Raw genomic sequence first — 25007 nt, 5'->3', positions numbered from 1 at the left:
TTTTCGTATTTCTTTGCCTCCCCTCCTTGCTACTCTGCAACAACAAAAATTAGGCATTCGTTCCCATAAAGTTGGTTTGGAAAAGGAAAGCTTATTAGAACAAATAGAGAGAGGGAAGATACAGTTGTTCTGGCTTGAGCTGCAGCTGTTACAAACTTACCATATGTAGTAGCTGGACCTTACAACTTTATTTCTGGAAAGCATCACTGCCATGTGTTGAATGTATTTTAATGCTCCACATTTCCTCAAAATGAAAGCATTATCATGAATGATTATTATGAATTACTTCATTGCTCAGAAGCTTATGGGTTCTTGACATTCAAAAAATATTTTTGTTCCTTTTTGTGTGATTTTGGGAATTTTGATTTATGACTGAACATTGCTCTCTAAATGAGTTTTTGGAAGTTCACTCAGGGAAAGTGACAGTTAACTTCAGAAACTGAGTTGGTTCCAGAAAGAGTGTTTCAAATAAGAAGACAACTGCTCACGACTCTGACAGTCACCTTAAGGACAGAAAATATTTAGAACATAGGACATGTTACTTGCATTTACCATTGACATTAATGTTCGGATGTGTGGACCAGAAAACATTATTAACGGGTTAATGTTTTACAGTAGGACACACGGAATTAATGAGTGATAAAAGCATAAAGGGATTTAGTATTAAATAGCTTTTATTATTAGGGTTACAAGGATAAAACAGGTATTCTCTTGTGGTGGCTTAATACTTCACAAAACACGAACCTGAACTGACTCTAAATTGAGTCAAGTGGCTCTGAGAGTAGTAGGGAATCTGATAATATCACGACCCAAATATTACGAGCCTCAGAGCTGTGATTTCTGCTTTAACTTGATGCTTAAGAGCAGCACTTCTAGGAGCAGCTCTTCTTTCTCTTAATGCTTGTGTATGCTAGAGGCAGGTTTTTGAGATAAATCTGGTCTGTAACCAAACTGGCAAAAATTGTTCTGTCCACAGATCTGACCATGTGGGAAGCATGGGAGGGGAGAGGGGAAGCAGGGAGGCAATCTTTGAGACATGGCCCAAATACTTAGTTTTATGGAGCAAAGTGCACATCTTCAATTCAACTAATAAAGTGAACTATGGAGTATATGTTACAGAACTCCTGTTTGTATAAAGGACATAATCACATCACTGTCTTTTTCAAAATGCTTGTAGGAATGAAATGTATGCGTACTACTTGTGGGATAAGACTGTCACAGATAATCATAGCAAAGTCTTCACCAAACAGGAAACTCGCATGCTTTTACGCTACATAAAGAGGGAGCAGAAGCTTGCCATGCTTATGTAGGTAACCAAGCACCAGTTGAGGCCATTAAGCCCAGGATTATATTCTACATGTCTTGGCAGAAGGTCCGTGGTCAGAGAAGCAGGAGTTCTAGACACATCCTGGAGTAACAGCAGAGCTCCTCTGCAGCGCTCAGCACAGCACCCACAAATGGGAATAATGAGAAAGTGAAGGTTTCACAACTGGCATGGTACTGTTGTCTCTCTTTTCTCATAACTAGCATGTTATAACAGAGCAAAGAGCCATTGTAGTAGTGAACACTTCTCAGAAAAGGAATTAGCAAGCAAATGTAAACAGTTAGGTGGTTTTTTTTTTTAAAAAACCCATGGATGCAGATTGCAAACAGCAGTGTGATGAGACAGAGAGAAGTTTGATAAGGCAATATGGACCAAACCTTTAAAATGACAGAAATAAAATGTAATCCTACTTCTTATCATTACAAATGCATTGTAGTAATTTTAATATCTATCTTGTGCTATAAAGGAGGCAAACCCCCATTTCAGCAGTCCATTGTGTAGTAGGAATTGCTAGCAATACAATGTTTTCCTTTTAATTTGATTATGCCTTACATGGGCACAGTGACTTAACTTGGCCTTTGGCCGACTCTATGTTCAGTTATGCCATTTTATAATTATATTCCATCAACTTCATTTTCACTCCTTGCCATTTACGCTATGGCTCTTCCAATAGTAAGTTCTGATGTTGTATGCTTTTTAGTATTTAGCTTGAATGTAGTCCACCCAAAGTGGTGCTGTAGAATTAGCTTGAGACTTCAACAATTTAGGGTTTTAGGAGGCAAGCTTTCTTTTTGTCTTGTGGGTTGTTTTTTTCTTCCTACCTGTCACAGCATATGCAAGTGACACTACTTAGTCTTTTACTTGTTTTGTTTGACACTTAATTTTAGTGATTCCCAGCCCCCTGCAAACATTTATCTTTTTTTCTCCCTTGAATTTATATGTGTCATCCTATCCATTTTCCAAGTTAGACTCTGCCAGCTCAAAACTATGTGCCAAGCTTTCAAGAATGATCAGAACTAAAATAGATAGGGAACTTCCTTAGAAACTGTTAGGATCACTAGTAGTCATGAAAAAAATTGCTATTTCAGATCACAGCAAGTTAAGCTAGATGTACTTCATAGCTTTTGAACAAAACAAATAGGGGAAAAGATATTGAAAAGACCTTAAAGCAGAAATTGCTTATGAATAATTGATGCAACTGAACATGGAAAGGCAGGTACATGTATGCTTCACATTTACAGTGGAAGAAGTCAGCCCTACACATGATGGAAAGGAGTATTAGGGCTAGAGCTTTTTAAAGCACAATCAATCTGTTTTCATCAGTTACAGGGCTAGCTGCACTTCCGTTTTTTGCAGTCTGTGACTGAACTCCTTCATTCATTGGCCATCATACGTCTTCCCAATCTGTAATGAAATTTGTAGCTTTCTTATGCTTGGAACATAAGCTGAGCTACAGTACGGCTTTGTATCCATCATGGTTACCCTGCTGAGCTGACTGCATTCAAACACCTGAGGCTCTTCCCTGGTCCGTGGGAGAATTTTTGAACACTGGTGAATATAGTGACCAAATAGAATACTTGAAACAAAAGTGCTGTTTATATGATAATAGCAATAAAATTTTAAAGAAGGGTTTTAAAGAAATTAAAGTGTACATATCAAATAGCATTAACTGAGGAAATGAAAGTCAAATTGTGGATATGGTGAATTTCTGCTTACGGGGCGACTGTTCTCAGGAAGACAAACCTTTCTTCTAAGAGGTTCCTGTGTATTTGAACTATGTATATGCACATATATATTTTTGTATGGCGTATGTTATAATCATCAACTTCACTGATTCTGACAAAAAAGGAAGCCATGTCTCATATTAGAACCATTTCTTTATTCTACTGCACAATATCTTAAGTAAGGGAAAGAGCTTGTATATGTTGTCTCCCTAATGTATTATGATTTCTTTGAATTATTTGTGCAGTGAAAAGACATTTAGAAGGGAATACCGAAGAAATGTCACGGGCCAACAGCTTCACTGATGATATTGACCTTATTTCAGAAGAGTTGCCGCTGCCAGCTGTATCTGACATGGCACAGTAAGTGGAACAACAGCTTTTTAATTGATAATATAAATGCTCGTTAATGGTGAGGGAGACTTGTCACTGAATAAAAGTATTATTCTTTGGCTGGCTGCACTTGAAGTGATTATGAGTTTGATCTTATTTAACCATTTGTGAACGTTTCTACAAAATGCAGGTTGAGCTTTAAGTTTAATGGAAGTAGTCAGACACTTGGGAAGAGAAGCATTGCTCTGTGACGGGTGGCTTGCAGTCTCGGTGTCTTTGTTTTACTTTTTAAGGCAGCTGACACAGCTCCTGAGATTTAGTTTTACAGGTAGGTTTATGCTTTGTAGAATTCTGAATCAGTTTGAGCTCTAAAGCACTGCTAATATGAATACTGTATGAATTGATTGGAAACATGACTGAAATAGTCATTTATAGATACAGCCTGAAAATAGAAGGGCTACATTATGTGTAATATTTTGATAAAGTAGGCACACTTGTAAGGAAGTGATGGTCCAAAAGTATGAAAGCAAAATTATTAGATGCTAAAGGTGCCTGGATTGACCAGGACAGAAAGTCTCCGTTATCAGTGAGTTCACTGCAATTGTTGAATGATCTCTCACGTTGCTTGTATTTGGTTTAGCAAATGCCTATTTCTTGAAATAAGCATAGTAGTATCTTCATGCAGGACACCTCCATTTTGTGTTTTGACAGGATCTTTGAGTAACCTTCATGCTTTTGTCCTATAATGCATAATTCCAGGGGGATGGGGAATCTGGAGTAAATTTCAAGTGTGAAGTAGAGCATTAAAGCATACAGCAAGGCCTGGATGGGCCAGAGCATCCAGGTATCCATACTAAGGCTTTATGTTACATTCAGAAACTGATACAAACAACGCTGGTGAATAGAACTCTTGAGTTAGCAGTGATATATGACCTAAAGGTATGGTACAGCTGGCACAAGCTCATGAAGGTCTAACTAGTCATTTGGATGTTACGTTAATGTTGGTGAAAAACTCGCCTGAGTTCACGCTTGCAAGAGAAAATATGGAATTGTCATTGGAAAAACCCTTTGGTAAATATCTGAGATTGAAAAGAACAACAAAAATTGTTGCTTGCCTTCAGATAGGGAAAAATATAGACAGTGGTGTTCAGGATGAATTTGAAAGCAATGTGATTCCAATCTATAGTGTGATTGCTTTTTGGATGTTTTATTTCACATCATATGGTTACTTTCTGTCCAGGTAACTCATACAGATGATATGTCTGCTAAATCTACAATAACTATACTATGCTTTTATACAGAATACCCTGGTGCTTGTATTTTCCCAACATGCTATATTTTTGACCTTGTTTCAAATCAGAGAATTATAAATTGTTCCATTCAAAATCAGCACAGTGCAAGCACAGGATTTTGCATTTGGAAAGGAACAGTTCTAATCTTATTTGTACTATTTAGTGCATGAAAAATGGTATTGTATGTTATTCTGTATAGTGCACCTTGCAAAAACTGTACCTGAGTTTGCAGCTCATATCAGAGTTTAAATGCATTCCTCTCTTGTGTGGAAAGTAAGAAAAGGAATAGTAGAAAGCTAACCAAATACACAAATGAAAAAAATTTAAAATATGGAGAGTATTGGAAGTAATATGCTACAGGGTTTAAAGTAATATACTATCAATTCATTAAGTCCTCTTGATGTGGATGTCAGGTGCATATAAACAGAATGATCTTGCAACTTAATATTGCTAAATTAGTGATTATTAAATTCTAAGACCCACTATATATAATGTCTGTATAAATTTTAGCTTCTGAATATTTGTAATGAACTTCAAATGTACAGAAAACATAAGGTCAAAAGTTATAAATGTAATATAAAGATATAAAGGTACTGTGAAAAACAAAGCCAAAACACCATTTCATGTAGTTTTATGCTTCTAAAGACAAGCATGCCAGTTTTCACCTTTATCACTGGTAATCTCAGTTTATATGTGTGTAATTCTACATAGCAGGATGCATTCATTTAAGAGTTGTCCTGATTCTTGAGTAGAAATGTAGTATCTCATTATTCAAATTGTGAACTTTGTTGGACAAGCACAGAACGTGATGTATTTATGTATCTTGGTTTTAAACTGCCATTTCTAATGCAAACAATAAGATATTAACACTGTATTTGCCTGATATGCATATGCTTTCTACATGAATATTAGATATACTTAGCGTGATTATTTGTCTTGTCTTTTAGCAGAAGTATAAGCAGGTAAGTCTTCATGTGTGCTGTACTTGCTTTGGTGTATGAGCTTTCCAAAACAGCATGGCTTTTGCTTTGCACTTAGTAATGTACCCCCTACACTAGTGTGCCTTGGAATTTGTGATGGGGAAATATATTTTTTTTTTTCCTGTTAAAAGTTCCACTTTTATTCTGCTTGTTTACCTGGTTAGAATAAAGACTTATTCTGTTCGTTCATGTAGATGTTGTTTCATGCTGTGGAATTACGTACCAGTTAGATTCCGCCCCCACCCTTTGGAGTGAACTGCATAATGGAAAGTGGTTTTACCTCATTTGGGAATAACATGCGTTTGATAACCAGTGCGACAAACCTTCATCCTAGAGTCACAATGCAGTCAATGAATTAGACAAAAATTCTTCCAAGAGTAAAATTCAGCCAAAGGTGTGTGTATATGTATGCAATGAACCTTCTCAGTTTGCAAAGTAAGTGAAAACGTGGCTTTCATGTAACAGTTAATGATAGTATGCTACGATGATGACAGTTTCACGTGGAGCACTTCTTTGTGAAGTCAAGCTTGACTTTGTCAAGCTGCCAAAAGGCAAAGTTTTCCTTGCCTTCAACAAGTGTTATGAGTTACAAAATCAATCTCACAGTATACCTTTATTCCAAAGCCAGTAACTGGTCATTTTTTAAACTTTGTAAGCTGCTATGTTGATTATTAAACATGAAATGTCAGGTCTACAACTGTAATGTTTTGGGGTTTTTTTTTTCTGTAATGTGAACAGTAGATTCTCCTGAAATCCTCTCTGCTAGACGGATGATAGGAGGGATGTTCTCTGATGACAGTAACCTTTACTTTTGGCCATACTGTCTTCAAGACTCCATTGTGTGGGAAGGCAGATACTGTCCCAGGAGAATCGAGTTCCTACCCTTGAGCCATGCTACCTTGGACAAACATCTGTTGCACAGTCTGCACATGTGCATTAGTCTCACAGTAACTAAAGCGGTTGCTTGGCAAAACCTCATCAGGTTGGTTGGAAACTGGCAATACTACTATTTAAGAATGCGTCTTGAGTGAAAGCAAACCAGTTCAGTGGGTTGCAGCGCTGCCCAGGTTTCAGTGGTTAATACATCCAGTATTGGATTTCAGATGTTAGTGATCCATGCAAGCTTAGAGAAGGTATGCTCTCCTGGTAGAAGGTGGAAGGTGTCAATAAAACCAAAACCAAATAGCAAGCTTGCAAATTGAGCTTAAGATACCTTTCTGTAGAAATACAGCTTCTTTGGGTCCTTTAGATAGTTGGGATGATGCTTGTTTCCAGTGATCTGGGCAAAAATGTGGAAAAATGCAACCTCCTGAGCTAGGGAACAAAAGCATCATATTCAAGATATAATTCTGTGGTTGTCTGAAGTTCTTGCTGAATATCTCTGGCCCAGGCTCTCAGGAGTAAAAATTTCATGTGGTTGCTGACATGAGTGGAGCTATGTTGTTTCATACTGGCTATTTCTGAGGTGTCCAAAGTTGAGTAAGAATGATGATGTTAGAGATTAATCAAATCTGACAGATGAAATAAATATGTTAATTTCAATGGGTTGATGGGTAGTTCTGTTTTTAACAATAAATGTTTAGACTACCTTATTGCCTGATGTACCACCCAATTTTTCAGATTCTCTGCTGAGCAGTCGGAAGATGACTCCACCAGTGCATAGAGAGACTGCAAAATGATGTTTTGTCTGTGCTTTGAAACCTAGAAAAACAGTGATTACATTTGACTTATTACAGCATATTTGCTTGGTCCTTAGGGTTACTCTTCTACGTATATTGGTAACAGTATCTAAATTAAGCTATACATTAGGGAAGGTCTAAATCTTGAGAATGTTACTTCTAGAGCTGGAAAGTTCATTTTCATCACTTTGCTCTTTCTTGCTAACCACTCAGCACTTTCTTTATATCACCTGATTTTTTAGTGGAAGATGTAAAAATCAAACAATTGAAGATGGATCCTTCACCCAACTTGTGCCACTTCTTTCTCCATGATGTTATGCCTTGAAGCCCCTCTTTCTTCCTAGTTTCCTACTGTATGCACACACAGATGTTGTGACAGAAGGACAGAGGACCTGGTATAGAATTAGGCCTGCTTGTAAAAATAATACATGTCAAATTCCTGTATCTCTGTAACAGATTGTTTACTAATGAAAGAGGCAAGAGATTACTCCAAATGGCACTGATTAATCAAGTGGCAGGCTGTGATTTCTGCTTTCGTTTGTTAAGTCTTGTCTCCTATCCATTGTTGGCAGGACTGTTTTATCTGTCTGATGCAGCCTATCGTGTGAATCTCAAGGTCTTTGAGGAACGAGCTGATGCTATTTAGGTCTGTAAAATGAGTAAGCTGTAAGCTTGCTAATTCTTGATCTGTGTCCATAAGCAATAAAAATGCAAATAAAACCTCTCAAAGTCTGTATGAATTTGGTAAGTGACAAAAGGAAGAAAGGAGGAGAAATACACATTGTAATGAGAGCAGGGACAAACCTTAGCAGATTTTTGATCCTTCTTCCTAGTCTGAACATGTAAGGCCAGCCACTCCCAACAGTTGGTTCAAACCGGAAATTATAATTGAGATGTGCTTTACCTGTGTTAAGTGACACAGCCTTTGGGGATGGGTATGTGGCTTGATTGACAAGAAAGATAGTCAACTACAAGTCCTGTAGACCTGCACTAACATACTCTTGCAGTATCAAAAACCCACTCTTGTGGAAGAAGAAATAATAGCAGTTAAAATGATGGGCACAAGTGAGCAGCTTGCTTGAGGTCCCGTGTAAATTGAAACAAACATTTGTATGAACTGAATACAGTGTAGCATGGAGGATCTTGGAAGGGAGAGAGCTGCCTACAGGGAATGGTTACAGGACTAGGGAAGCCCTGTAAGTTACCTCTGATTAAGAAACATGCAGCTGTAAGGCTGCAGCCTGTGGCAATTGAGAGTTCATTTGGCGGGGAAGGAACCCTCCCCAGCATGTAGGGAGACTTGTGATGTGAGGTTTTGGAGTTGGTGTGGAAGTTGCTGACGCATCCTATTTCAGATGGCCTCGAGTCGTCTACTTGTTCCTTTGCTTGCTCCTTTTCATTTTTTTTGGTATGCTCCTGTCTTCACATAAGAGTCATATCTGTTGGCCCTTGATTTCGTGTTTTGAACCACAACAACCTGGAGGAGGCAGGGGGTATTAACTTGTACACCCTGCCACTAACTGTAGTTGTCACATGCATTAAATCCAGTGTCTGTTGATCATCCAAGGGGGAAAAGAGATTCTGGAAAGGAAGGAGCAAAGGTTCTGCTACCTTCAGAGACTTGGTATGCTTTACTAAGGAGCAGTGAGCATCTTCTGTGAGGGGGGAGATTATCTACTATATGTGATTTGCTTTTTTGCTATCATTGTTCCCATGTTGAATTGTGCAAATGGTGTTTGTCTCTTTCTGGATTCTTCCTGGCTGCCCTGGAGCTTTGCAAGAGTAAAGGAGACCACTGAACATAACATTAAGCCTTAATTTTTTTAATCTCCAGCTGGTCCTATTGTTATGCAGATTGTGATGACAACAACCCTTGGCCATGAAAATATTTTCTGTCATACACACCAGAGTTAACCTTAGAGCAGGAAAGAGAGAATTTGGCCAATAGATTGTATTGAAAGATTACACCAACCTGGTCCCAGATAGCACAGTCTCAGGAAAAATATACACAGCACCAGCTTTAGAAGCAGACATCCTGTTTTTGTTTTTCAGAGTTCTGTGGTTTAAAGCTGTGGTGTTTAAAGCTCTTTACACTGTGAGGAAAAGCAAAAGTTAGAAATTCTATATGTCAGCATGGTTAAGCAACTGTGGTTGAGAATGCATTTTGTAGCTCACTAGGGTCATGTAAAGGTAAATGTCAGTTGGTCTCTTAGCAGAAAGCAGTGTAATGCTGCAGTTCAGCAGTCATCACGTCAGCTCTCTTGGGAGGAAACCTTTAGAAGGTGAGATCCACATACAATGACCATCGTCAGTGGTAATTGCCGTCAGCTGAACAGCTGTAGTAATAACTCTTCAGCTGGAACAGACTGCCAGGGAAGTGATAGCTACACCTGTTCCCCACAGGAAAGTGGGGTCTTAATTACTTTTCATGGGTTGAGAGCGAGACCAGCAGTTGCTCTTCTTTCTGAGGCCCTGTCCACAACAGAGTCAAATCATGTTAAGGAACTGTGTGTTTAATACAATTCTGGCTAAAACAATTCTATGCAAAAGTTCAGAAAGCATTTATGTACTTCTGCTACCTTCCTATGTATTTGTGTGTAACGTGGCTGTGAAAATGGCTGACTACTTCACTTTGAGATCTTAAAATAGTGCAATAGAAGCATGGAAATCTGAATGTGGAAGCAACCAGATATCCACCATTCCCACATCCTTTTTTTTTCTTTCAAGCTCGTAGTATGAAAAACAGCTCTTAGACTGTAGGAGGGAGATCTTATCTGCAAAATTATTAGCAGAACAACCCAACATTAGTATGTGGTTATTGCACAATGAAAGGAAGTGGGAATATCTGCTTTAAAAAAAAAAAAAAAAAGGAAATGGCTGATTGCCATAAGCTATATAAGAACCCTGAGGAGGGGTGAAAAGATAGATCTGAGGTAAGGCAATGGCTGCAAAACCTCAAGGCCTACAACGTAGCACTTCCTTCTAACAGGGGAAACTGAGACTCCGAGGGTGAGAATGACTGAATGCCTTGCTCTGTGTCATCATTGGTGAATCCTGATACAAAAGGAGTATCATAAATTAATCTTCAATGAGGAACAGAACCTTCTGTGAGGATTGAGGCTTAATAAGGCAAAGAAGTTATTCTTGTTTGTTGGTGTTTGTGCTCACTCCAGGCTGCCTGGAAGAACAGACCACCAAAGCTGCTCCCCACTTCGCCAGAACCGGGGACTACAGAGACTGGGGGGGACACACTTAGCACTGCTGTTCACTGGAGTGGAAAATCCCACCGTTGTTAGTAATCCATGCAACTATAGTCAAAGGAAGATGCTTCATTATTAGTCTCGGCATCTAGCTTTTCTCCTTAAAAACAAGTTTAGAAACAGTGTTGGGTTTTTTCCTAGTGGAAGTATTTTATCATAGGATTGGCAGGCAAGAAATATGACTAGTTTCCTCTATTGCCCACTAACACAGAAATTTTATACAAAGTGAATGGAACAAACTGTAAAAGTTATGCTAGGTCTTAAAGCTTACATTAGATGTACTCAAATAAAATGGTGCTGTATGCCCCTTTTTAAGTTATTGGTCAGCACTTGAAGAAAGCGATGTTAAATCCATCTTTCAGTTTTATTTCAGCCTCCCAGTTGTTCCCTCCATCTGTAGATGACAGTGAAGGTTTTATCAGGGATTTCAGAATATCTTCTTTGCCTCTGCTTGAAAATACAACAGTGTGCAACTCTTGACACAAAGCATATTTTCAGTCTTTCTATGGTTTTGGTCTATCTGTGCAAACACCATTTATCTTTGTATTTTTATCATAACTTCCTCCTATAGCTTATTGCTTTTAGCCTTATTAAAGAAACAGTTCACCTTATCACCAGCAAATCTATCACATTGCATATCATTAGATCTAGCAATTAGATAGTAATCTTGTGTAGGATAATTGAATCTACTGAAAGCTCATTAATAACGCTTTTATTACTAAGATTGGGACAGCTAGGGTCCTTAATCATCAGCTAGATCTATTGTACCACCTGTTGTCCTTTTGCGCATGTTCGTGGATTATTTTAAAATACTGTTATTCCTAAGTTTTGAAAGCATGATAAGGCACTTGATGTATCATGTAAATATTGCCCATATTATCACTGAGCTAATACAGGTATTGGAGAAAGTTGTGAAGCAATACTGGCCATCAACCAGCTAGTGAAGGGAATGGTATTCTAAGAGGTAACATCACCCAAGAGGAGTGGGTTGGCCAAATGACAGCAGCAAGGTTGGTCGGAGTACAGAATATTCCTGAAGATGTTGCAGTTTGCCTACCATCACCGCATTTCATCCATATTTTTGAAACAAACATAAAATGAAGTGAGAGGGAGAGATGAAAAGCTAGTAAGTGGGCAACCCACAGTAACGTGAAGGGAGGGCATTTGTATATATCGTTTCCAGTTTTCTCATTGTGCTGTTGGCTCTGGATGCTTATTAATCCTCATTCTCAGGTACATCTAATATAGGTAGTACTGATGCAATTAGTTCTGTCCACTGCACTCAAAAGCATTATTAATTGCTTCAAAGAGAAATTTAGATGAGAGTCTGTCATTTCTGAACTGAAAAAGGTAAAACAGTGAAAATTCAACAGACAGTAGTAATTGCTGATCTGGTTCTATGCTTTTTACCATTTTAAGGCCTCATGTGAAGTTACACTTTTTAGTACCACTTATTTTTGTATTGTCACCTCTAATTTTGAACTCTTTAAACAGGCTGCTTCAGGATTTATTTCAGCACCCGAAGTATTTTTATTACCATGTAATATGAAAGCAAGGCTGCTGGCATTCGTATAAATTGGTGCCATTACGTAGTAACCTTTTCTAAGAATTTGACACTGCTTCTGAGGTATTTTGGAGGTCTTTTTGGGTTTTAGTCTGAAGAGTAATTTTTCAGAGAATTTTTTCTCTTTTATTTTTAAGTAAGGATATTTGGCCAGTGGAGGGCACTGCACTATAACGCAATGAGACACAGAAACTCCCATTTCAGTTTTTGAAATCTGATTTATCATTTCAACAAACTTACTTATAAACTTAATTTATAAGCATCTGAATTTCCCCACTGTTAAATTGGCAAGTTGCCACACTAAGGAAAAATGCTACATGTACTTGAACATCAGTTTAATGAGAAACTTAACCAACCCCCAAAGGCTCAACTTGGTATTATAGAATCATAGCATCGTTTAGGTTGGAAAAGACCCTTAAGATCATCAAGTCCAACCATTAACCTAGCACTGCCAAGTCCACCACTAAACCATGTCCCTAAGCACCACGTCTACACATCTTTTTAAATACCTCCAGGGATGGGGACTCAACCACTTCCCTGGGCAGCCTGTTCCAATGCTTGACAACCCTTTCGGTGAAGAAATTTTTCCTCATGTCCAATCTAAACCTCCCCTGGCGCAACTTGAGGCCATTTCCTCTTGTCCTATCGCTAGTTACTTGGGAGAAGAGACCGACACCCACCTCGCTACAACCTCCTTTCAGGTAGTTGTCGAGAGCAATGAGGTCTCCCCTCGGCCTCCTTTTCTCCAAGCTGAACAACTCCAGTTCCCTCAGCCGCTCCTCATAAGACTTGTGCTCCAGACCCTTCACCAGCTTCGTTGCTCTTCTTTGGATGCTTTCCAGCACCTCAATGTCCTTCTTGTAGTGAGGGGCCCAAAACTGAACACAGTATTCGAGGTGCGACCCCACCAGTGCTGAGTAGAGGGGCACGATCACTTCCCTACTCCTGCTGGCCACACTATTTCTGATACAGGCCAGGATGCCATTGGCCTTCTTGGCCACCTGGGCACGCTGCCAGACTGCCGGCTCATGTTCAGCTGGCTGTCGACCAACACCCCGAGGTCCTTTTCTGCCAGGCAGCTTTCCAGCCACTCTTCCCCAAGCCTGTAGCGCTGCATGGGGTTGTTGTGGCCAAAGTGCAGGACCCGGCACTTAGCCCTGTTGAACCTCATACAGTTGGCCTCGGCCCATTGATCCAGCCTGTCCAGGTCCCTCTGTAGAGCCTTCCTACCCTCAAGCAGATCAGCACTCCTGCCCAACTTGGTGTCATCTGCAAACTTAGTGAGGGTGCACTCGATCCCCTCATCCAGATAAAGATATTAAACAGAACTGGCCCCAATACTGAGCCCTGGGGAACACCGCTTGTGACCATTCACCAACTGGATTTAACTCCATTCACCACAACTCTTTGGGCCCAGCCATCCAGCCAGTTTTTTACCCAGCTAAGAGTACACCCGTCCAAGCCATGAGCAGCCAGTTTCTCCAGGAGAATGTTGTGGGAAATGGTGTCAAAGGCTTTACTAAAGTCTAGGTAGACGACATCCACAGCCTTTACCTCATCCACTAAGCTGGTCACCTTGTCATGTGAGGAGATCAGGTTAGTCAAGCAGGACCTGCCTTTCAGAAACCCATGCTGACTGGGCCTGATCACCTGGTTGTCCCGTATGTGCCGCATGATGGCACTCAAGATGATCTGCTCCATAACCTTCCCCTGCACCGAGGTCAGGCTGACAGGCCTGTAGTTCCCCAGATCCTCCTTCTGGCCCTTCTTGTAGCTGGGCATCGCATTTTCTAACCTCCAGCCAACTGGGACCTCCCCGGTTAGCCAGGACTGCTGATAAAGGATTGAAAGTGGCTTGGTGAGCACTTCCGCCAGCTCCCTCAGTACCCTTGGGTGGATCCCATCCGGCCCCATAGACTTGTGTGTGTCTTAGTGGTGTAGGAGGTCATTAACCATTTCCCTGTGGATTATGGGGGCTTCATTCTGCTCCCCGTCCCTGTCTTCCAGCTGAGGGGGCTGGGTACCCAGAGAACAACTGGTCTTACTATTAAAGACTGAGGCAAAGAACGCATGAAGTACCTCAGCCTTTTCCTCATCCTTTGTCACTATGTTTCCCCCCGCATCCAATAAAGGATGGACATTCTCCTTAGCCCTCCTTTTGTTGCTAATGTATTTATAGAAACATTTTTTTATTGTCTTTTACGACAGTAGCCAGGTTAAGTTCTAGTTGTGCTTTGGACTTCTAATTTTCTCCCTGCGTAACCTCATGACATCCTTGTAGTCCTCCTGAGTTGCCTGACCCTTCTTCCAAAGGTCATAAACTCTCCTTTTTTCCCTGAGCTCCAGCCAAAGCTCTCTGTTCAGCCAGGCCAGTTGACTTCCCTGCCAGCTCGTCTTTCGGTACATGGGGACGGCCTGCTCCTGTGCCTTTAAGATTTCCTTCTTGAAGAATGTCCAGCCTTCCTGGACTCCTTTGCCCTTCAGGACTGTCTCCCAAGGGACTCTCTCAACCAGCGTCCTAAACAGGCTGAAGTCTGCCCTCTGGAAGTCCAAGGCAGCAGTCCTGCTGACCCCCTCCTTACTTCTCCAAGAATCAAAAACTCTATCATTTTGTGATCGCTATGCCCAAGACAGCCTCCAACCATCACATCACCCACAAGTCCTTCTCTGTTCACAAACAACAGGTCCAGTGGGGCGCCTTCCCTACTTGGCTCCCTCACCAGCTGTGTCAGGAAGTTATCTTTCGCACACTCCAGGAACCTCCTAGACTGTTTCCTCTCTGCTGTATTGTATTTCCAGCAGACATCTGGTAAGTTGAAGTCCCCCACGAGAACAAGGGCTAGCCATTGTGAGACTTCTCCCAGCTGCTTATAGAATATTTCGTCTGCCTCTTCATCCTGGTTGGGTGGTCTATAACGGACTCCCACCATGTTATCTGCCTTGTTGGCCTTTCCCCTTGATTCTTACCCATAAACACTCAACCTTATGGTCACCATCATGATGCTCTAGACAATCAAAACACTCCCTAACGTACAGGGCTACCCCACCGCCTCTCCTTCCTTGCCTATCCCTTCTGAAGAGTTTATAGCCATCCGTTGCAGCACTCCAGTTGTGCGAGTCATCCCACCACGTTTCTGTGATGGCAACTGTATCATAGTTTTCCTGCTGCACAATGGCTTCCAGCTCCTCCTGTTTGTTGCCCATGCTGCGTGCATTGGCATAGATGCACTTCAGTTGGGCTATTGATCCTGCCACCTTTTTGGGGGGAGAAACCCTAATTGCTATGTGACCGTTCTTGGGTGCTTCCGTGGTTTCTAACGCACCCATAGCCCTTGCATCTTTGCTGCCACATGGATCTCCATTCCCTACCTCCACTGAGACGGCAGACTGAAGGACCTCGCTAGCACAGCATTCCTTGAACATTGGTGTGCCACCCCCAGGCTTATCTCTAGCAAGCCTGGTTTTATCCCTTTCCCCCTTCAAATCTAGTTTAAAGCGCTTTCAATGAGCCCTGCTAACTCCTCTGCAAAGATCCTTTTCCCACTTTGAGACAGGTGTACCCTGTCTGTTGCCAGCAGGCCTGGTGTCATGTAGACGAGCCATGATCAAAAAACCCAAAATTCTGCCGGTGACAAATTCTGTGGTTATATTTTCTTTTCTGGAAAACAGACTATTGTGACAGCTCACTGAAGGTTGTCAAAATATAACTAAGTGCATGTATCATGTAAGCCTCTGTGCAACAAATGGTTCAGATCTGATGGAAAAGTCTGAAATAAAAAGTGGGTTTGGAAACAGAAGCTTCTACAAAAACATGATATTTCATATAAGTAAATTTTTCTTAATGAGTTTTCTAATCATTTCACAGAATTTTAGGGTAGGGATAGTATTTTTCATGAAGGGAGAGAGATGACTCTGGGATATGGCTCAGGCAGGGAGTCCCTGAGCCTGTCAGCTGTACCGGAGGGTAGCAGAGACACCACCTGTGTGCGGTGTGACCAGGTGGATGGTCTGCTCGGCCTGGTGGCAGAGCTGAAGGAGGAAGTGGAAAGGTTAAGGAGTATCCGGGAGTGTGAGAGGGAGATAGATTGGTGGAGCCGCACCCTACCATCCCTGAGGCAAAGGCAGCAGATGGAGGCTCCGCGAGAAGCAGAGGATCCCCTGCCTTCTTGCCACCAGGTAGAAAGAGGGGACCTAAGCGACGGGGGGGAATGGAAACAGGTCCCTGCTCGGGGTGCCAGGCAAACCCCCACCCGGCCTCCCTCACCTTCCCGGTTGCCTTTATACAACAGATATGGGGCCCTGGAACTTGAGGGCCAGGCAAACGAGGATGTAGACGAAGGTCCATCCAGGAGGTTGCCTAGGGTTAGGCAGTCCGCCCCACGCATTATGACTGCCTCTGCTAAGAAAAAAAGGAGGGTAATTGTCATAGGCGATTCCCTTCTGAGGGGAAAGAGGGCCCTATATGCCGACCGGACCCGTCCCACAGGGAAGTCTGCTGCCTCCCTGGGGCCCGGGTCAGAGACATCACTAGGAAGCTCCCTGGTCTGGTATGGTCTTCCGACTACTACCCGCTGCTGGTTATACAGGCTGGCAGTGATGAGGTTGCAGAGAGAAGTCCTGCAGTGATCAAAAGGGACTTCAGGGCACTGGGGCGACTGGTTGAAGGATCGGGAGCACAGGTAGTGTTTTCCTCTATCCCTACAGTGGCAGGGAAGGATACTGAAAGGAGCAGGAAAACACACCTGATCAACGCGTGGCTCAGGGGCTGGTGCCATCGGAGGAATTTTGGCTTTTTTGATCACAGGGAGGTTTACACGGCACCGGGCCTGCTAGTGGCAGATGGAGTCCAGCTGTCTCACAGGGGGAAAAGAATAATTGCTCATGAATTGGTGGGGCTCATTGAGAGGGCTTTAAACTAGGTTTGAAGGGGGAAGGGGATAAAACCAGGCTCCCTAGAGATGAGCCTAGGGGTGGCATGCCGATACCAGGGGTGAAATCGATAGCCCAGCTCAAGTGCATCTACACCAATGCACGCAGCACGGGCGGCAAACAGGAGGAGCTGGAAGCCATTGTGCAGTGGGATAGATATGACTTAGTCGCCCTCACAGAAACATGGTGGGGTGACTCTCATGATTGGAGTGCTGCAATGGATGGCTATAGACTCCAGAAGGGACAGGCGAGGAAGGAGAGGCGGTGGGGTGGCCCTGTATGTTAGGGAGTGTTTCGATTGTCTAGAGCTCAACGATTGTGATGATGATACGATTGAGTGTTTATGGGTAAGGATGAGGGGGAAGGCCAACAAGGCAGATATCCTGCTGGGAGTCTGTTATAGACCACCCAACCAGGATGAAGGGGCGGATGAAGCGTTCCACAAGCGGCTGGCAGAAGTCTCACAATGGCTAGCCCTTGTTCTCGTGGGGGACTTCAACTTCCCGGACGTCTGCTGGAAATACATCATGGCAGAGAGGAAGCAGTCTAGGAGGTTCCTGGAGTGTGTGGAAGACAACTTCCTGACACAGCTGGTAAGTGAGCCTACCAGGGGAGGTGCCTCGCTCGACCTGCTGTTTACAAACAGAGAAGGACTGGTGGGAGATGTGGTGGTCGGAGGCCGTCTTGGGCTTAGCGACCATGAAATGGTAGAATTCTCCATTCTTGGTGAAGTAAGGAGGGGGGCCAGCAAAACCACAACCATGGACTTCTGGAGGGCAGACTTTGGCCTGTTCAGGACGCTGGTTGAGAGAGTCCCTTGGGAGACAGTCCTGAAGGGCAAAGGGGTCCAGGAAGGCTGGACGATCTTCAAGAAGGAAGTCTTAAAGGTGCAGGAGCAGGCTGTCCCCGTACGCCATAAGAAGAATGGGTGGGGAAGACGACCGGCCTGGCTGAACGGGGAGCTCTTGCTGGGACTCAGGAAAAAAAAGGAGAGTTTACTGCTTGTGGAAGAAGGGGCAGGCGACTCAAGGAGAGTACAGGGATCTCGTTAGGTCGTGCAGAGAGGAAATGAGAAAGGCAAAAGCCCAGCTGGAACGCAATCTGGCCGCTGTCATTAAAGACAACAAAAAATGTTTTTACAAATATATTAATGACAAGAAGAGAGCCAAGGAGAATCTCCATCTTTTATTGGATGTGGGGGGCAACATTGTCACCGAGGATGAGGAAAAGGCTGAGGTACTCAATGCCTTCTTTGCCTCAGTCTTTAACAGGCAGAGCAGTTATCCTCAGGGTACTCGGCCCCCCGAGCTGGAAGACAGGGACGGCGAGGAGGATGAACCCCCCATAATCCAAGAGGAAGCAGTCAACGACCTGCTACGCCACCTGGACACTCACAAGTCTATGGGGCCAGATGGGATCCACCCGAGAGTGCTGAGGGAGCTGGCGGAGGAGCTCGCCAAGCCACTCTCCATCATCAATCAGCAGTCCTGGTTAACGGGGGAGGACCCAGACGACTGGAGGCTTGCCAATGTGATGCCCATCTACAAGAAGGGCCGGAAGGAGGATCCGGGGAACTACAGGCCTGTCAGCCTGACCTCGGTGCCGGGGAAGATGATGGAGCGGTTCATCTTGAGGGCGCTCACAAGGCATGTGCGGGACAACCAGGGGATCAGGCCCAGCCAGCACGGATTCATGACAGGCAGGTCCTGCTTGACCAACCTGATCTCCTTCTATGACCAGGTGACCCGCCTAGTGGATGAGGGAAAGGCTGTGGATGTGGTCTACCTGGACTTCAGCAAGGCCTTTGACACTGTCTCCCACAGCATTCTCCTAGAGAAGCTGGTGGCTCACGGCTTAGACAGGTGGACTCTTCTCTGGGTAGAAAACTGGCTGGATGGCCATGCCCAGAGAGTTGTGGTGAATGGAGTTACATCCAGTTGGCGGCCGGTCGCAAGCGGTGTTCCCCAGGGCTCAGTATTGGGGCCGGTCTTGTTCAATATCTTTACCAATGATCTGGACGAGGGGATCGAGTGCACCCTCAGTCAGTTTGCAGACGACACCAAGTTGGGTGGGAGTGTTGATCTGCTCGAGGGTAGGAAGGCTCTGCAGAGGGACCTGGACAGGCTGGATCGATGGGCCAAGGCCAATTGTATGAGGTTCAACAAGGCCAAGTGCCGGGTCTTGCATTTTGGCCACAACAACCCCATGCAGCGCTACAGGCTTGGGGAAGAGTGGCTGGAAAGCTGCCTGGCAGAAAAGGACCTGGGGGTGCTGGTTGACAGCCGGCTGAATATGAGCCGGCAGTGTGCCCAGGCGGCCAAGAAGGCCAATGGCATCCTGGCCTGTATCAGAACTAGTGTGGCCAGCAGGAGTAGGGAAGCGATCGTGCCCCTCTACTCAGCACTGGTGAGGCCGCACCTCGAATACTGTGTTCAGTTTTGGGCCCCTCACTACAAGAAGGACGTTGAGGTGCTGGAGCGTGTCCAGAGAAGGGCAACGAGGCTGGTGAGGGGTCTGGAGCACAAGTCTTATGAGGAGCGGCTGAGGGAACTGGAGTTGTTCAGCTTGGAGAAAAGGAGGCCGAGGGGAGACCTCATCGCTCTCGACAACTACCTGAAAGGAGGTTGTAGCGAGGTGGGTGTCGGTCTCTTCTCCCAAGTAACTAGCGATAGGACGAGAGGAAATGGCCTCAAGTTGCGCCAGGGGAGGTTTAGAATGGACATGAGGAAAAATTTCTTTACTGAAAGAGTGGTTAAACATTGGAAGAGGCTGCCCAGGGAAGTGGTTGAGTCCCCATCCCTGGAGGTATTTAAAAGACGTGTAGATGAGGTGCTTAGGGACATGGTTTAGTGGGCATGGTGGTGTTGGGTCGACGGTTGGACTCGATGATCTTAGAGGCCTTTTCCAACCTCAATGATTCTATGATTCTATGATTCTATATGGCTGCAAATATCTGTCTTGTATAAGAAATGGTTTACAAAGAATGTCTCTTTTAAGATCAAAGTAAAAGACATTTGTGGCTTTGTTTTACGCAGAAATTATTTTTTATCTCAGTAGCAAGTTAGAGAATGGAAATAAGGCAACTCTTTCATTTGTTGTTGAAAAGGGTGCAAAGAGGTAGGCTGGATTCATAGTCTTCAATATTGGCATGTTTTGTATGTGTGGGGATGACACTAGTAAAGGGAGGAATCATTTTATAAAGGCTTTGTTTGGGCTTTTTGTTGAGGTTTTCCGTTAAAGACTCATATTACACTTCACATAATTGTGCCCTTTGAGCTCCATGACACTTGACGATATTAATAACTGCATTTATATGCATCTGTGAGGTAGGTTTGAAAGATGTAACATTAAAATATATTCCTTGCTGCAGATGACAGTACAACACTTCTCATCAGATCACTTCAGTCTCTCATTGTTAACACAAAATAAAATAAAGTGCCAAGCACAGTACTCATTTCTCTAAAAAAAAAAAAAAAAAAAAAAAAGGAAAAACATGATTGATTGCAAGGTACAGAGAAGTGTGAGTTTGTCCTTTACCGTGGCATAGGTAGAAATAAATGAGCATACATTTTCTTTTGACCTTGATCTTGTGGTTTTGCAATAGTTTCAACTTTAATGTTTTTTATGTGGGACTAAATTTGATGTATATGAATCATATGCATATACCTATTCCAGTAACAGGCACTTCATTGTGTTTATTGTATCCATTTGCATGAAGTATATTCAGGGAAAGGAAAAGCACATGGTGTCTGCAACTAGAATACATAGGTCATTCCTGATTTGATCTAGCTCCATCCACAAGCCATGTCGCAGTGTGTGTTTTGTATTGGCAGTATTCAACAGAAAAAATACTTTAGAAATTGCATATACCAGTTATCCTTCCTTTTTCCTTCTGCAGTTGCTTCCCTGGGCTGCTCCTGTGACAGAAAGTAAGGCAGCCCACCTATCAAATCAAACCAAAAGCCCACCCCTGCTGGTGGTGGGGGGGAAGACAGAAGGAAAGCTTGAAGGCATGAAGACACCATTTACTTCCTAGGAGTTCAAGTTGTGGCAGTAGAGGGGAGGGCTGGGATAAAAAAATCCTAACGTTCTCTCTAAGGCAGGGGGTATAAATTTTACCTTACTAATATCTGAGCGTTATACTGCTATACTTCTGAGCATTGTGCTGACAGCGTATCGCTGCAAGCCAGAATCCTGCCTTCTAGTTGAAAGAGTGACTTTTCATCTCCATAGCCCACTTTCTTAAGAAGTGATGTTGGCTGTCTAATGTGTTCCTCCTACAGACATTATTTCTGGGGCGGTATCAGACAGAGAAAACCACAGAAACTGGAAGTGAAAGTTAAGGGAGCTTAGTGTTGTTAATTGATAGGTTGTGACAAATGGATTAGAGGAAGAAAAGAGATAGGAAATAAATTTTTATTACAGATCTGGAAAACAGTTGTGTAATTAGGGAATGCTATTTATAGCTGATTTCTTTGGTGTTACATAATTAACAATATTATGAAATTCTACTTTTAAAAACTTTCAAAATAACCTGTAAAATAATATATCAATCATAAATTAAAATGACATAATTTGATTATGATGTTTCATAGTGGAGTTTGAACCAAAACAAAAATTGGAATTTCTAATTTATTTCTACCCAGAAAGCAGGTAGACTGTCCACTTACCCTAAGATGAAAGAATGAAGACTTTTCTGTGTTTTTAAGTGTCAATTTGATGTTTAGCAAGGGGTGTTGCAGTCTTGCTAATCTCTGTACAATCTTATTCTAGAATTACTAGTAAAATGCTTTGCCTTATTGAAATACAAATAATTGTTCATTTCATTCAGGTGGCTTTTATAGACTTTTGTGTACTACAACGTAGTACACATTGGAGCAAGACATATGCTTACTTTCAATGCATTAAATTACATTGGAGTTCAAATGATGTGGCTGAGTTATTGAAGCTGCTTCTGTTGTATGGGATGGAGTTAAGACTATGGATCATTTATGACAGCTCCAAAAACACCTCTTTTATAAATGTTTGAATTATGTATCTTTCAAAATGTCTATTGATTTTTTGTTAATATATTTCAAAGAAAAATCTTACAAGGAAAAATAAGTTCTTCAGTAAAAAAAATTGCTGTATGCATCTTCATTTCATTACGTGTTTAAAAACAATACCAATTTCATTCCTTAGGTGAACACTATGAGACCACTGGTCATTCAGCTGCACTAAAAGACAATGCACTAAAAGACAATCTCCTCCATATTGCAAATTTTTCACTAAAATCAAATTTAGATATTTTGCAATGAGCAGGCATCTCCATCTAATTAAAACTGTCTTATTGCGTACAACAAGAGTTTTCACAACAACAAAAATTAGTGTTAATTTGAGAGATTATTTTATATCTGCTATGGCTATTTTCTTGGGTAACCCTACCCAAATTGAAGGAATGTATTCTAGGCCTGATGTTTCACTTATTTGTAAATGTATATAGTACTTTGTTTTTACATAGATAACATTTTGCGCAAAGTTTTAAAACAATAATCAAATGCTTGTTGCTAAATCAACACACAATTTAGGTTAAATACTAGTTACCTCTATTTCTGCGCCTGGGGGGTAATAGACGTTTTTGCAGCCAATGTTCTGCATTGCAACTAATGTACATCTGTGTTTAGGGCTGATATGTAGAAGCTGATAGATAAAGTTATAGCTTTGGTCATTTGACTACTGTGTTAACCTCAGTGCTTAGAAACTTTATTTTAATAAGTTACTTTAAGGAAATTTAAGTGATAGGAATACTTTAGAACCTGGTCGTTCTTCATGGATTTCTCAGCTCTGACACTTTCATAGCTGTATATGTAAAATCTTTCTTTTTATAGGCAAAACTTGATTAACTCCAAATGGGACAATGAAAGTTACTTTTCAGGTTGGATACACTGAAATAGATGCCAGACAAATACCAGTGCCAGTTGCTTGTCTGCTTTTTTTTAGTGCATTGTAATTTGGAGAAGCAATTATACTCTCTCTTTTACTTCAGATTAAACCCCCTATCTCCAGGGCTGTTTTTCCCCATCACCCAACAATGCTTTTAGATGTTATCACTGTGTTCTCCAAAAACTTTGCCCTAATTGCTTAGCTGTTTGTTTGTATTGCTAAGACAATTTATCCCTGGTCTCTGGGTCAAAATGAATGTATCAGACCATTACAGTACAGAAAGCTTAGTATGTGGGCACTGAAGCTTACAGTCATTGCACGCTATATTGAGTTCTGTTCCTCTCATTTCACATGGCTATTTTGCTTCTAGCGTGCTGTAATGGCATTTTTCATAAGTTACTGATGCTTATCTCTTCTGGTTTATGTTAGTTAGACTGCCTACACCTAAGGACTAGCAAGAATAGATAATCTTGATGGCCTTTTTTATTTAGTCAGCTGTCTACAATATATATGGTGCTCATTAGTATTAAAATAAGTTTGAAAACAAAGCTCAAAGAGCTAATAAAGCTGTTCGTATCCTGATTTCTCTTACTTCAGCAGTTGCTACTGAAGGATCCCTTCCAATGGGTTCTATGACTTGTCCCTGTAGTAATGCATGTCCAATAATACAATGTAATTGGTATTTGTTTTCTTGGACACAACTTTGCTAGAGGTTTCCACATATTCCTGTGCTTACTTAGCTATTTTGTTATTTTAAAAAAATTACTTCTAAACTGAAATGTGTGGAATTTGCAGCATTTACCAAGCACTTCAGATAAACAAAGCGTGTACTTTTCCTGTATTTAGTTCTTTTCTTACTCTTTCTAGGCTGTGCCTGCAGTAAATTTTAGACATCTTTATCTCAGAATTTCCTAATTTGTGGAAGTTCACGTTTTCTCATCTTGACAAACAATTAAGGTTTTTTTTTTTTTAACGTAGGAACAGTTTCAATTTGATTTGTATGCATAATCTTTTATGTCTAACTTTGAGTGAAAGGCTTCTCTTAATCTCATGTTATCCACCTGCCAAGCTCTGCTTAAATTTTAATTTAGAAAGCGAGCCTGTTAATGTTAAGTTTAAACAAGCGCTGGGCAAGGAGAACTTTCTAGCCAAGGAACTGCTATGGTACTTTGAGGGTTTTGACTGCAAGCTCTTTGTTTGGCCCTTCTTGTAGGGAAACCCAAGGTCAGCTCTAAATAAAATAAGGTACAATTAAGCTAGTTATCCCTGCTGCTTCTATACAGCACTGCTGTTGTCAGTGAGGGAGAATTGCTTTGTGACATGAACTTTGATGTCTCAGCAGCAGGAATGGGCTGAGCCTGTGCCCTCTTCTCCTGTTTCCCCCTTTTCCCCTAGCAACACTGGAGGCACAGGAATAATGGCTGTTCCTGAGGATGGGGATCCAGTTAGGTGCAGTGTTAGGTGATGAGTGTGGGTTCTGTCAATTGTGGTAGAGAGGTGGGCAGAAGATGGGGAGCTCGTGCCTGAAAAGAGAGGAGAATAGATGCAGGGAATACAGCAGTAGTCTGGATGAAGATTAAAGGGACCCTCACTCTTACCCAGAGCTCCCTTGCACATCTTGCTGACCACTTCAGAGCTTGCTCTGGCTCCTCTCGGCTCCCTTCGTCATCCATAACTACCTCAACATCTCATTAATCCCTCCAGCTTGCCTCTTCTTCTTTGTGGGGTGGGAGTAGTGTGTATGCGTATATCTGGGAAAAGCCCTGGACAACAAAATTTGATTTTGCTCACTCTGGTGAGAAGAAGTCTTGTCTGAGCTCTGACTTCTATTTAAATGACCAAGCATCTGAGTTTGGTCTCTCTGGCTGGTCAAGAATCTGAGTTTATGCATCCTCAGAGGACCTTAAACTTTTCCCAGGAAGAATGTCTTGCATCTGGAAAACTGGGAGAAAAGTCTTTCTCTTTCGTTATCAACACATCTCTTCAGCAACATCGCAGCAGGT

General features: G+C 42.1%; 1 protein-coding gene across 1 annotated transcript in view; it reads left to right on the top strand.

Moving 5' to 3' along the window:
- The window catches only part of LOC143155806 (potassium voltage-gated channel subfamily KQT member 1-like), a 531395-nt gene that overhangs the window by 106088 nt on the left and 400300 nt on the right, over nt 1-25007 (top strand). The window contains exons 11-12 of the mRNA XM_076328783.1: nt 3294-3408; nt 5621-5632. Of these exons, the coding sequence (XP_076184898.1) occupies nt 3294-3408; nt 5621-5632 (127 nt within the window). The remainder of the gene's footprint in view (nt 1-3293; nt 3409-5620; nt 5633-25007) is intronic.

The sequence above is a fragment of the Aptenodytes patagonicus genome, chromosome 1, assembly GCF_965638725.1.
Source record: "Aptenodytes patagonicus chromosome 1, bAptPat1.pri.cur, whole genome shotgun sequence".
Lineage (NCBI taxonomy): Eukaryota > Metazoa > Chordata > Aves > Sphenisciformes > Spheniscidae > Aptenodytes > Aptenodytes patagonicus.
The sequence above is the reverse complement of the archived record's forward strand: the minus strand, read 5'-3'. Positions and strand labels throughout refer to the sequence as shown.